At 39.1% G+C, this 11,563-nt stretch overlaps 4 protein-coding genes across 4 annotated transcripts; 3 read left to right on the top strand and 1 right to left on the bottom strand.

Moving 5' to 3' along the window:
• The first annotated feature begins 4,703 nt into the window (after positions 1-4,703).
• On the top strand, positions 4,704-5,335 carry LOC108825627 (mediator-associated protein 3). Its single transcript, XM_018598955.2, has one exon. It carries the CDS (start codon positions 4,807-4,809, stop codon positions 5,164-5,166), a length of 360 nt encoding a protein of 119 aa, XP_018454457.1. The 5' UTR covers positions 4,704-4,806; the 3' UTR covers positions 5,167-5,335.
• A 314-nt stretch (positions 5,336-5,649) lies between these two features.
• Positions 5,650-6,822, top strand: LOC108824223 (uncharacterized). The gene has a single exon (XM_018597593.2). The coding sequence runs from the start codon at positions 5,697-5,699 to the stop codon at positions 6,768-6,770; it is 1,074 nt and encodes a 357-aa protein (XP_018453095.2). The 5' UTR covers positions 5,650-5,696; the 3' UTR covers positions 6,771-6,822.
• A 382-nt stretch (positions 6,823-7,204) lies between these two features.
• Positions 7,205-8,490, bottom strand: LOC108828362 (30S ribosomal protein S6 alpha, chloroplastic). Its single transcript, XM_018602021.2, has 2 exons — positions 8,035-8,490; positions 7,205-7,650 (listed from the first exon to the last, which is right to left on the bottom strand). The coding sequence occupies exons 1-2, from the start codon at positions 8,410-8,412 to the stop codon at positions 7,408-7,410; spliced, it is 621 nt and encodes a 206-aa protein (XP_018457523.1). The 5' UTR covers positions 8,413-8,490; the 3' UTR covers positions 7,205-7,407.
• A 141-nt stretch (positions 8,491-8,631) lies between these two features.
• Positions 8,632-10,337, top strand: LOC108828361 (26S proteasome non-ATPase regulatory subunit 8 homolog A). The gene is made up of 5 exons (XM_056995359.1): positions 8,632-8,798; positions 9,008-9,086; positions 9,410-9,776; positions 9,857-9,968; positions 10,046-10,337. Exons 1-5 carry the CDS (start codon positions 8,694-8,696, stop codon positions 10,184-10,186), a joined length of 804 nt encoding a protein of 267 aa, XP_056851339.1. The 5' UTR covers positions 8,632-8,693; the 3' UTR covers positions 10,187-10,337.
• The last annotated feature ends 1,226 nt before the right edge of the window (positions 10,338-11,563 follow it).

The raw sequence follows: 11,563 nt of genomic DNA, 5'->3' as shown, positions 1-11,563 counted from the left end.
CAAAACCTCCAGACACAAAGCGTGTTGTACCTGTTGAGCTATTCTGTCTTCCAGTGTAACCAAGTCCCATCAATGAGTTTTCAGTTCTTCCACTGCTCAGAATCTTGTCAAGTTGCTTGGTTCCCGTGAGCATCTTAATCTTCCGATATTGCTGATCTAATTCAGCTTGAAGATCAGCTGCTCTCTTTCTTTCAGCCAGTAGTTCTTCTCTGAGCTCGTCCGCTTGCTTAGACAGGACCAATTTTTCTTTAATCAGATTCACACTTTCCTTAGCCAACTCAGCTTCTCTGTTGAGGTCATCCTTCAACACTTGTACTTCAACTTCCAGTCGTGCCTTCTCTTTAGCCAATGCCAAATTCTCTGTTCCCAGCTTCACTAGCGTCTCTCGAACTTCCTTGTAGCTTTCATCTAAGTCATTTTCTTGCTCAGCCTCACTCTCAGATCCTGAGTCACACTCCACGATTCCTAGAAACGCCACAAAGTTGTTCACTTCCTCTTCACTTTCGCTGTCGGACTCGCTGTCATTGATTCCTATCATGGATTTTTCTGGCTTTCTCCTACCATCCGACTCGCACTCAGCTTGAGTGTGTCCATATCCCTTGCAGTTATGACACTGAATCTCTCTTCTTTTCACTGTGGGACACTCAGTTCGAAAGTGACCATACCCCTTGCATTCATAGCACTTAGCATCATTCTTCCTGTAGTTCTTCTCTGGCTCAGACGTCTTCCTACCTTGGCTAAACTTCTTCTGCCCATTCTCCACTTTTCGTAGAGCTCTATCAAACCTTCTGACCAGGAGACTCACAGGGTCGTTATCATCCATAGGCTCCTTTTCAACTGATGCAAGCGCAATTCCTTTTTCCTTCATTCCACCAGACACACTAGCTACTTCCATCTCATGAGCTTGTAACATTCCAACCACTTCATCAAATGTCATCTCGTCAGTGTTACAGGAGACGGTCATAGCTGCTTTGTATGCCATGAACTTAGACGGCAGACACCTCAGGAACTTCTTCACAAGTTTCTTCTCTTTGTATTTCTTCCCAAGTGTAAGTGCTTCTTGTGCTAGTGAGCTAATCTTTGAGCTGAAATCTCCAACAGATTCATTATCCTCCATCTTGAGCTCTTCAAATCTTGTTGCAAGCATATCCTTTCTAGAACTCTGAACCTTTGAGGTTCCTTCAAAATGCTTCTGCAGAATATCCCATGCATCCTTTGCTGCCTCGCATCCTTGAATTAGTTCAAACTGCTTCCTTGCTACACTGCAATGTATGACAGTTAGTGCACGAGCATTGAACTTAGCCATCTTGTTCTCATCATCAGTCCAGAGCTCCTCCAGTTTTGGAACGTCTGTTCCATCCTCGGCTCTTGCAACAGGTGATTTCCAACCAGATTCCACAGCCTTCCACGCCAATGGGTCAATACCCTTGATTGTAGCCTTCATGCGCGCCTTCCAGAATCCATAGTTTCCTACTTCAAGGATCACCTTGGAACTTATCACCAACTCGCGATAGCTATCCATCTTACTCCGCAGGATCTACCTGTTTAAATAAACAAAGCACAGATACCTGCTCTGATACCAATTGTTAATGTAAGATAAACAAGCTACGCTATGTAGAACACACAGTAGTACATGGTTATTCAATTCCAAGAAATACGACTATATTTATTCTTTCAAAAGCTCTTACACGTTCTTCTTAAAAGCAATAAATCAAACAAGCTCAAGACAAACCTCGACTTGTTTGCTAGTCAACTCGTTCAGAGATCTAAGACAGACTCTGAACCACCTAAGCTCTTAACCCCTAGATGCTTTGCTTCTCCTTCTTAGGACGTACAAAACTCTCTATTGCTAAAAGCTCTCCCTGTGTGTTAACCGGCAACACATTGCCAACGCTTCCTTTATATATCTTTCAGGAAGCCCTAGATCTAATCTATCTATCCAATGGAAACTTTCCATTTCTTCTACTTCAGCGAATAAGCCAATCTTCCTTTTCTTTTTAGATCGATTGCTTCTTCTTCAAGTCTTCCTTTAATGTCCCTCTTCATTAAATCTTCTTTTAATGCATCGGTCTTGATACGTGCTTCTCACGAACCACCTCTCTGATGTAGTAGTTCATGTCACACTTCATGAACTACTTCAGCTCTGCTACAGCATCGTCTTCCCATACACCTTCAATTTTGTTGTTCTATTAAATATGAAACTACACTAAATTTAATGTTTTAGTGTTTTTTTATAGTCGGCCTTGGCCTTGGACCCCGATAGTTCTTTTTTGAGTACTAGTTTCAGTTTGGAAAATTTACCAGTTTTGAATATTCTGGTATTAGACATATAGGCCTTGTTTAAATATTTATTTTTCTATAACTTGGTTTTTATTCAGAACTTGGTTTTTATTCGAATATTTTTTGTATACAGTTTGAATCGATTATTTTTATTTTTAAATACGGTTTGGTTTAATGTAATATGTTTTTTTTTTTTGATAATTCTGGGGTTCCCCACTTCGTGGGTCATTCCCCAGGACCCGGTCAGGTAGCGGTCCGTTTAATGTAATATGTTATATATAGTTATAAAATTTTACCCAAAGTAACCAACAAAAAATCAATAAGATATTTTTATATTATAGTATATATATTTTATTTGTTTTATCGATTGATCCGGTCAGTTTGAATCGATTATTTTGATTCTATAAATACGGTTTGATGTAATATGTTATGTTCAGTTATACAATTTTACCCAAAGTAACCAACAAAAAATCAATATGATATATTATAGTATATGTATTTTATATGTTTTATCGATTGATCCGATCAGTTTCAAAAAAATTATTTAGTGATATAAAATTTATTAGATAATACATTGTTTGATCTATGTTTGGTATATCTTTCAACTAATATACATATAATATATTAAATTCTTTTATTATATAAACTACAATAATGTGAACGTTTCTTGTCCTGAGGTGTAGTACCCTTTTTTTTTTTTTGGATCAAGAGGTGTAGTACCTTGTATCACGAAGGAAGGTCCAAAGGAAAGTGTGTCATGGGACACGAAACACTAAAGATTTGTCGGTTCTTTCAAAAAATCGGATGGCCAGTTCATGCATCATCATGCATCATCATGCATATTAAATTCTTTTATCATATAAACTTCTTTTATTTGTCGACCGTTAAAAAGGGAAGTCTTATGCAGCTTAATATTTATTCACATCAACTACATCCAGTTGCAGATCTGGAAGTTACTTTTACATGGGACATAATTTTAATATCAGTGTATAATTTGGAATAACTTCAAGGGCATTGTAAAAATTTGCACACAATTACATGAAAATTTTCAGAAATCATAAAGGGCAACTGTCCCACCCAAAATGGGCGTAACTCCGCCACTGACTACGTCCACAAATTTCTAAAAAGAAGTCATATATATAACTACATCGATAAAAAAATATTTAACCAGAATCTTTTAATTCTTGTGATGAAGGGTTTACAGTTATCTGCATAGTCACATAGATTCAAGTTTCGGCCACCTGAACGTCTTAAATGAAAAAAATGAAACTTATGCAGGTTTTGTGGTGATTAGTTATTAGACCTAAAAAAATTTGAGATCACACAACAGTTATAAAAAAAATACTCATGTTTGAGACAAAAATCATACTACTTCTGTTCTTGAAAATAAGATTTTTTAGATTTTATTTTTGTTCCATAAAAATAAATTTTCTATATTTTAAGATACTTATTGATATTTTTAAGATACATTAATTGAAAACATTTGAACTGACTAAATATTATTGGTTCATAGATATTAGAAAGTGTATAATAAATATAAATAATAAGTTTAATTGAAAACATTGATTGTTTTTTTAATACGTGTGAATTGTTTAGAAAATCTTATTTCCAAGAACGGAGGTAGTATATGTTAACTTTTTGTGAAAATATAGGCGAACATTGCGTGAGATATATTCATAAATCATAATGGTCAATTTGACGTGGGGGTATATATATGATATATCCTTGCGTGGAGATAGTCATATAGGCTAACCTTATGTGGAGACATAGTCAGCTATAGTTAGAACCTTTGTGTGGTGATATAGATATAGTGAGATAAACGAACCTAGTAATCATGTGTCGAAATATAGCTATATGGATTGATTATGTGTGGAGATAAAGTCACATATGCTAATTTAGTGTGGGTATGCAAAGTACTAGCTTAAAATTTTGAGGTGAAGATTATGTGTGTAGTTAGATGCTCGTTCATTGTTTTATGTTTTGTTAAAAAATGTATTTGGATCTATTTTCAAGGTTTCTATTTTGGGAGTGCTTATAAGTTCTTTCTATGCTGTATTTATGGCTCTTTTCAGATATTCTTAGCTTCTAGATTTTGTGGTAGTTTGTTTGCATAATTTGTTGTTTTGTGAGTACTTCACCAAAACCGAATTGAAGTTAGACGGACACATATAAATGGTTCTAAAAGTTTTATGTTTGAAAAACATAATTTTAGTTATTCTTTTTGCCAATTTTATGCCTTTTTGATATCTACAAGTAAATATGAAATGTTAGATGCATGTTAGATTTGGAGTTTAAGACAATTTTTTTTATATTTCAGTTATATATGAGTGATGTTATCCGGATAATGTAAGAGAGAAAACGGTTTGGGCTTTAACATTTGCGGCCCATCCTATAAATCAATTGGCACATTTAAAAGATTAGTTAGAGAGGGTTTATGAAAGAAACTGAAGGCTCGAGTCACTTGTGAGAGACACCAAAACCCTAGCAAGAGCCGTCTGGAAGTTAGCACGCCACCAAATCAATCAAATGGAGGAAGAAGCGAGAGAAGAGGTGGTGGTGATCGATAAAGATCTGAAGAAGAAGATAAAGGACACGGTGAACAAGATCTTGAAACGGTCGAGTCTGTATCAGATAACGGAGCTCAAGGCGCGAGAGGAAGCTTCCTCGGAGCTGGATCTCGACCTTTCAAAAGATCCGTACAAGCTCATCGTGAGAGAGGCCGTGGAGAGGTTTGTCGAGAAGGCGGTGATGGCAATCGAGAGCGAGGTGGTGAAGCACCATGCTCAGATTGTGCAAGACGTCGAAGGAGGAGGAAGCGAGAAATCAGCTAAGAAAAAGAAGAAGAACAAGAACAAGACAAAGAAGGAAGACTCTGCTACTGCTTAGATTCCGATGTTCTCATCTATGCTTTTTGGTTTTAGTGTTTTTAATTTGTGTCTTTTTTTTTGTTTGATTTCGACGATGAAGGCTCTTCATTGCAAACTCAAAAAAAAGCTTATTAATTGTTACGTTTTTATGACAGTATATGCTTCAAATGACTATGACATTTTGGGCATTTGTTTCCTGGTCGAGACAACTGGAGGATTGTGAAGAATATGATGGACTCAACCACGTTGATTTCACTGGAACCACATAAACACTTTGTGGTCATTCGCGTAGAGTCATTATAATCGTTTCACATACTCATATACATATTAATGGACTCAAATAAATCCACAATTATTTAATAGTATAATAAGTTGTTATTATAATTCTATGCATAAATATTAGTATAATAAATTGTTATTATCAATTCTATGCATAAATATTTGGATAAGGGAAAGGTTTCGCACCACATAAAATTTTACTTGTTTTCTTCATATAATCAACACACACCCATTCCCAAAAAAGAAAATAATAATAAAAAAACTATAGAAATGGGCTGTGCATCGTCTAAGCAAGTGAAAGCCAACGTCGTCTCCGACGTTTACAAACCACCGCCGTCTAGCTTCGCCGTGTTTAACATCAACTCCATCGAGGAGCCGTGGCTGAAATTCGAACGTGACGACGACGAAAAACCCACAAGCGCCGCCGCCGCGCCGATCGCCGTCGAGGAAGGTGACGACGACGCTCCCAAAACGTGGGACGAGGTCAGCAAGTCCCTCGAAACCCACCTCAAACCAACCGACGTCAAACCGGCTGTCGAACCGGTCTCCGTCGAGCCTCCGGCGACTCCTCCTCCGCGACGGCTTCCGAGGAAGAGCGCGTCGTTCCACACGCTGGACGAGCTTGAAACGAAGGCGAGGAAGCAAGCCGCGGCGCAGAACCCGGCGACGACGGTGAAGCTTAAAAAAACAGAGTCCATGTCGGAATTAAGACCCACCGAGTCAACTCAGTCGCACTCGGGGGGGACCCGGTCGGTGAAGGAGAACATATTCGTGCTGAGAGACAGGGAGAGGAGGGAGAAAGAAGGGAACAAGAAACCGGTGATGAACTGGGACCCGCTCAGGGAGTTTCCGGAGAAGTGTCCTCCCGGAGGAGGGGACGGGCTTGTGGTGTACACGACGTCGTTGCAGGGAGTGCGTCGGACTTACGAGGACTGCATGCGGGTGAGAGCCATCATGGAGCAGCAAGGGGTGGTGGTGGACGAGAGGGACGTGTCTCTGGACGCGGGAGTGCTGAGCGAGCTCAAGGAGCTTCTCCAGGACGAAGCGACGGTGGCGCCGCCGAGGGTGTTCGTGAAAGGGAGGTATTTGGGAGGAGCGGCGGAGGTGACGGGGATGAACGAGAACGGGAAGTTGGGGAGGGTGTTGAGGTGGGCACGTGTGGAGAGAGTAGGGGAGGAAGGGAGGCAGACGTGCGAAGGGTGTGGAGGAGCGAGGTGGGTTCCTTGTTTGGAGTGCGGGGGGAGCTGTAAGGTTGTTGTGGCGGGGAAGGGAGAAGGATGGGAGAGGTGTGTCAAGTGTAATGAGAATGGATTGATACGTTGCCCTGTTTGTTTTGTTAATTAAGATGATGTAACACACAACAACACATATAATAAAATACACTCCTGTTTTGTTATGTGAAAGGATTTGATGATTTCTTTATAGTGAATCTATGCTATACGACGCACGCATGAGAATCATTAGAGTGCTAGCTAGCAAGGTCTCATATTTGTTTATGATTGTGGTTATGATCAAGGTTCCACTACTTATCGACAACTCCCCCAACTCTAGTCATCAAACTGATCTTTTGACCCAACAAAAAAGAAACGCATTTCTTTTTCGCTGTTGCCATTATACATGTCAGATGGCTGTGACTTCAGGGTCTTGTGCACAGAGTTAAAGATTCGTGTGGAGACGTTGCATCCCTATGGAAGCATTAAGCAAAAGGAGACGGTATGATGTTTATCAAGGTGCTAGATATTTTAGGGTACATAGGAACTTTGAAAAAGGACAAAGCATTTGAGTTAATAATTTGTTTTGAAAAAGCATATACTATGGAGATTTCTCAAAGTTTGCGTTAAAGTTTATCACACTTGTAACACAAGAAAACAGAGCATTTCACAAGAAGATACATAGACACAGAACCAAATAGATAAAATACAAAAAGAATCCAACTTTAGTCACATGCATTCACCGCACACAATATTGTCGATGGTCTGTTTCAGTTGTACTTCCTCTTCTTGATCTTGAAGGAAGAAGAACGGATAACGTCGTCATCGGCAGTGAGAACGGACTCGAGGGGAGTGATGGATTCGGGTTTGGTGAAGTAAGTGAAGAGAAGGTAGATACCATCCAGGTAAGTGTTAGTCTCTCCTGCTTTGTTCTTCTTCCTGATACTGTAAGCCAAAGGAATCACTCCTCTGTTGAATACTTCCACATACATTCCACCCCCAGCCACAAGCAACTTCCATACCAAAACAAAAAGACAGCAAATATATCAAACAAACACAATTCACAGAACCGTGATTTGATTAATAATGTGATATGATATATACAGCCTAAAGAATCCACATATATTACAAGAAGGAGAAGTGTGTATTGCTCGTTACAAACTGAATATTTCAAGAATGGACTAGAAATGTTAAAAATATATTCACCTATCAAAAGAATTTATAGTTCCTAACCAGTAACCCTTAAACGACAATATTCCATAGCAAATTTTAATCATAAATTGATTATACTAACTGATCAAAACAATCTTTGAATCCACAAAGTCTCCTTCAGTCTCTAATACTTTAGATATCAGACATAAATTCAGACACTTTTTTTGTTTGTTTGGTTTACTAACCTCTTCGTACTTCTGGGTGAGACCAAGGCGCTCATCTTCAGACATGTCGGGTCTCAAGACGGCCATTGTCTCGTACTGTCGGAGACCAGGTGGGCACTGAGGTTCGGGTTTGTCCTCGAGGGCAGTGGAGACGGAAGGGGAAGTAGGGTCATCGTCGGAGCCGAATCCACCTTCAAAGAAAGTGCCTGAGAAATCAAGAGCCTGTGATTTCACCACCACAGAGCTCTCTCTCTTCTTCTGCTGCGAGGCCAAAGGTTTTGACTTGGAAACGAATGGCCTGAGGGAACGGGAGAAAGAGAGGAGTGGCTGGGACGATACATTAGGAAGAGAGTGAGTGCAAACGGGAGAGTTCGATAGGCACAGCGAAGACGCCAACATTGTTGTTATATCGAGATGAGAGCTTGTCAGAGAAAGCAAAGAGGGAGACGATGGGGGTAAATTGGATAAGAGATGATGATGATGATTCAGTGTGTACACGATAGTTGGAATGCTAACGTAAACCTTGGGCCTTTTATCAGATTAACTCGGCCCGTGAAAGGCCCATAGTTTGTAAAGCCATATTATTTTACTGTGTCCAATCTCTCTCTCCTCGTTACCTCTTTCTTTGCAAACAAGCCAAATCTCACAAAGAAGAGAATCGTCGCCGGAAAAAAGAGAAGATGGATCCGCAGCTAACGGAAGTATCGCAGCAGTTGGAGAGGTTCAAGGCAGCGTTTGTGAGGAAAGATTACAGTACCTGCAGTGATCTACTATCTCGACTCAAGGTATACACTACTACTCTTCGGAACCCTACTTTGATTCGATTTTCACTTTGTCGCGAGGGTTCGAATCTGTGAGAGCTTCGACTTATTTGAGGGATAGTTTAGATTGTCAAATGTTTTCAAGATCTTTGTTTAGACGAGAGCTAAGGTGCTGCCGCCGAGTTTAGATCGAGAAACTTTTCTGATGACTCTTTGTTATGTTAACTTTTCAGGTTCTTCTGACGAAATTCACAAGTCTTCCTCCGTTGTTTGAGAACACACCTAATGCAGCTCAGGAGCTCACTCTTGCTAGTATGTTTCCTTATTAGCTCCTCCTGCCTCTACATGATTGATTGATGACATATCTATTTACTTTGCCCCATGGACTAGTATTTCAAATTCGTCTCTTCTCATGACCACATGGCCTTATTTTTGTTAATTTTGGTTAAGGATCACAAAACCTGAGGGATTGTGTTAGTTTTTTTTCTCTTCTTTAGTTTGTCTGTCCATCTTGATATGTCTCTAGACAACTTCAAGTGGAGTATGCATGATTTGGATTGAGTAACTAGCGGATTGCTGTTTTTTTTATAGATTATTAGCTTCTTAAAAATATTGACAATTGTGAAACTTTCTAGGGGATATCTATGAGCACGCTGTTGTTCTAAGTGTCAAAACCGAGGATCAAGACGCTTTCGAGAGAGATTTCTTCCAGCTCAAACCTTACTATGTCGATGCCAGGAACCGTCTTCCACCATCCCCACAGGAGAATCTTATCCTTGGTCTCAATCTCCTCAGGCTGCTTGTGCAAAACCGAATTGCTGAATTCCACACCGAGCTCGAGTTACTCTCCTCTGCTACTCTGGACAATCCTTGCATCAAGCATGCCGTTGAGCTTGAGCAGTCCTTCATGGAAGGTGCCTATAACCGTGTGCTCAGTGCTAGACAGACCGCACCTGATGCTACTTACGTCTATTTCATGGATCTATTGGCAAAGACCATTAGGTATATAACATGAATAAGTCTTTTCCTTCTCTGAGTTAGTTCGGTCTCAGTCTTATCTCTTCCTTTTTCATCTTTATCAGAGATGAAATAGCTGGATGCAGCGAGAAAGCTTATGATTATGTCTCTATCAGCGATGCCAAGCAGATGTTGCTCTTCTCTTCTGATCAAGAACTCTTGACCTATGTCAATGAGGTAATGCAACAAACATTTTGGAATCTTTTTTTTTTTAATTCTTTCATGAACCTTTGAGGCAATTTGGTATCTTACAGGAGCACCCTGAGTGGGAAGTGAAGGAAGGGTTTGTTGTGTTCCAGAAAGCCAAAGAAACTGCACCTTGCAAAGAGATTCCATCTCTGCAACTCATCAACCAGACTCTAAGCTACGCCAGAGAGCTGGAGCGTATCGTGTAAGATCGCCATCACGCGTCACTTCCAATTTGTTTCTGGAAAGACAATCTTCGGATCATAAAACTTTTTTTATCATGTAATGGACTCAGTATTTCTCAAAGAAGTGATTATTCAGATAATTGGATTTGGCAAATGAGATTGGCTCTTTACGTTATTCTGTCATTCAATGTTCACTCCTTACCATTTTGGTTATTTCCCCACGGTTCCACCTCTCTGTGATGCTCTGATTTGGTTTAAGCCCAAGATTGAGCATGTAAGGAGAGAGTTGCCCAGGACAAGGAGAAAGGATTCTCCATTGCCAAACACTCGTCAACTTGGGACACAACTGAAGACAAGTGGAAGTGACGTTACAAGCATTTCTTCTGTTTTAACAATTGATTAACAAATAAATAATTTTCCAATTAGAAGAGGAAATCAGAACTAGCGATTCCATATCTTCCTCTTTAAAATAATATGAGATTTAGTAAACCCTCCTCCCCACTACACAGGACAAATAAAATACTAATAATTGCTAGAATAATTTCATTGACTAATTGTGTATTTCAAAAAGGGGCTTAAGTAATGAAACACTTGGGGTAAGCAGTTGAAAGTGGCCGAGTGGTTTATATCTTTTTACTATCAATGATTCCCATTTAAATGTTGTTTGTCCATCTAAGTTCCTAAGTATCATTGCTTTCCTTGATTTTTATTGGTCAATTATTGGTTTGTTTATTATAATTATTTGTTAAGAACATCATTATTATGTGAGTCGTTGTTATTCTACTCACCAGCAACAAGCACTTAGTGCCTAATTGCGTCGTCTTAATTGAATATTGTTTTGTAACTTTTTTAAGACTCTTAAAAAATGCTATGATATGACAACCTATTGGTGGTGGACATGTAAGAAATATACCCATAAATTACTTGTTGAAAATGTAATACAAAGTTTCAAATATATGAACAATTGCATTCTGTGTTTTTTTAGTAGTATATGTTAGCATCTAAAATGAATGGATTGGCCAATGCTCCTGTGTGAATTGAATATTGTCAAAGCCAATTCTAGAGGTCAATCAATATAGTTTTAACTGGTACAATAGTCAATAAATAATATTTTGAACTAAAATAAGATAACTGGATTGGCTAATGCTCTATTTTTTTTTTATCAAGGATTGGCCAAGGCTCCATTTAAGTTTGTTGAGTAAAAATACTACAAATGCGACAAAAAAATATATTCAGAAAAATACAGAACTTAGCATGAATGGGGAAGATATTCTAGTGGTTGGGGTAAAATGGTACAGCGTGGAATCAAATGTCTTATACTATACTCATATTTTTTTTAAGAAATTTAAAATATTCACAACTTGTCCTCCTCCTCTTATTATGTACTTCATCTTTCTGCGT

This window comes from Raphanus sativus, chromosome 9, assembly GCF_000801105.2.
Source record: "Raphanus sativus cultivar WK10039 chromosome 9, ASM80110v3, whole genome shotgun sequence".
Taxonomy (NCBI): Eukaryota; Viridiplantae; Streptophyta; class Magnoliopsida; order Brassicales; family Brassicaceae; genus Raphanus; species Raphanus sativus.
This window is presented reverse-complemented; position numbering and strand designations above follow the sequence as displayed.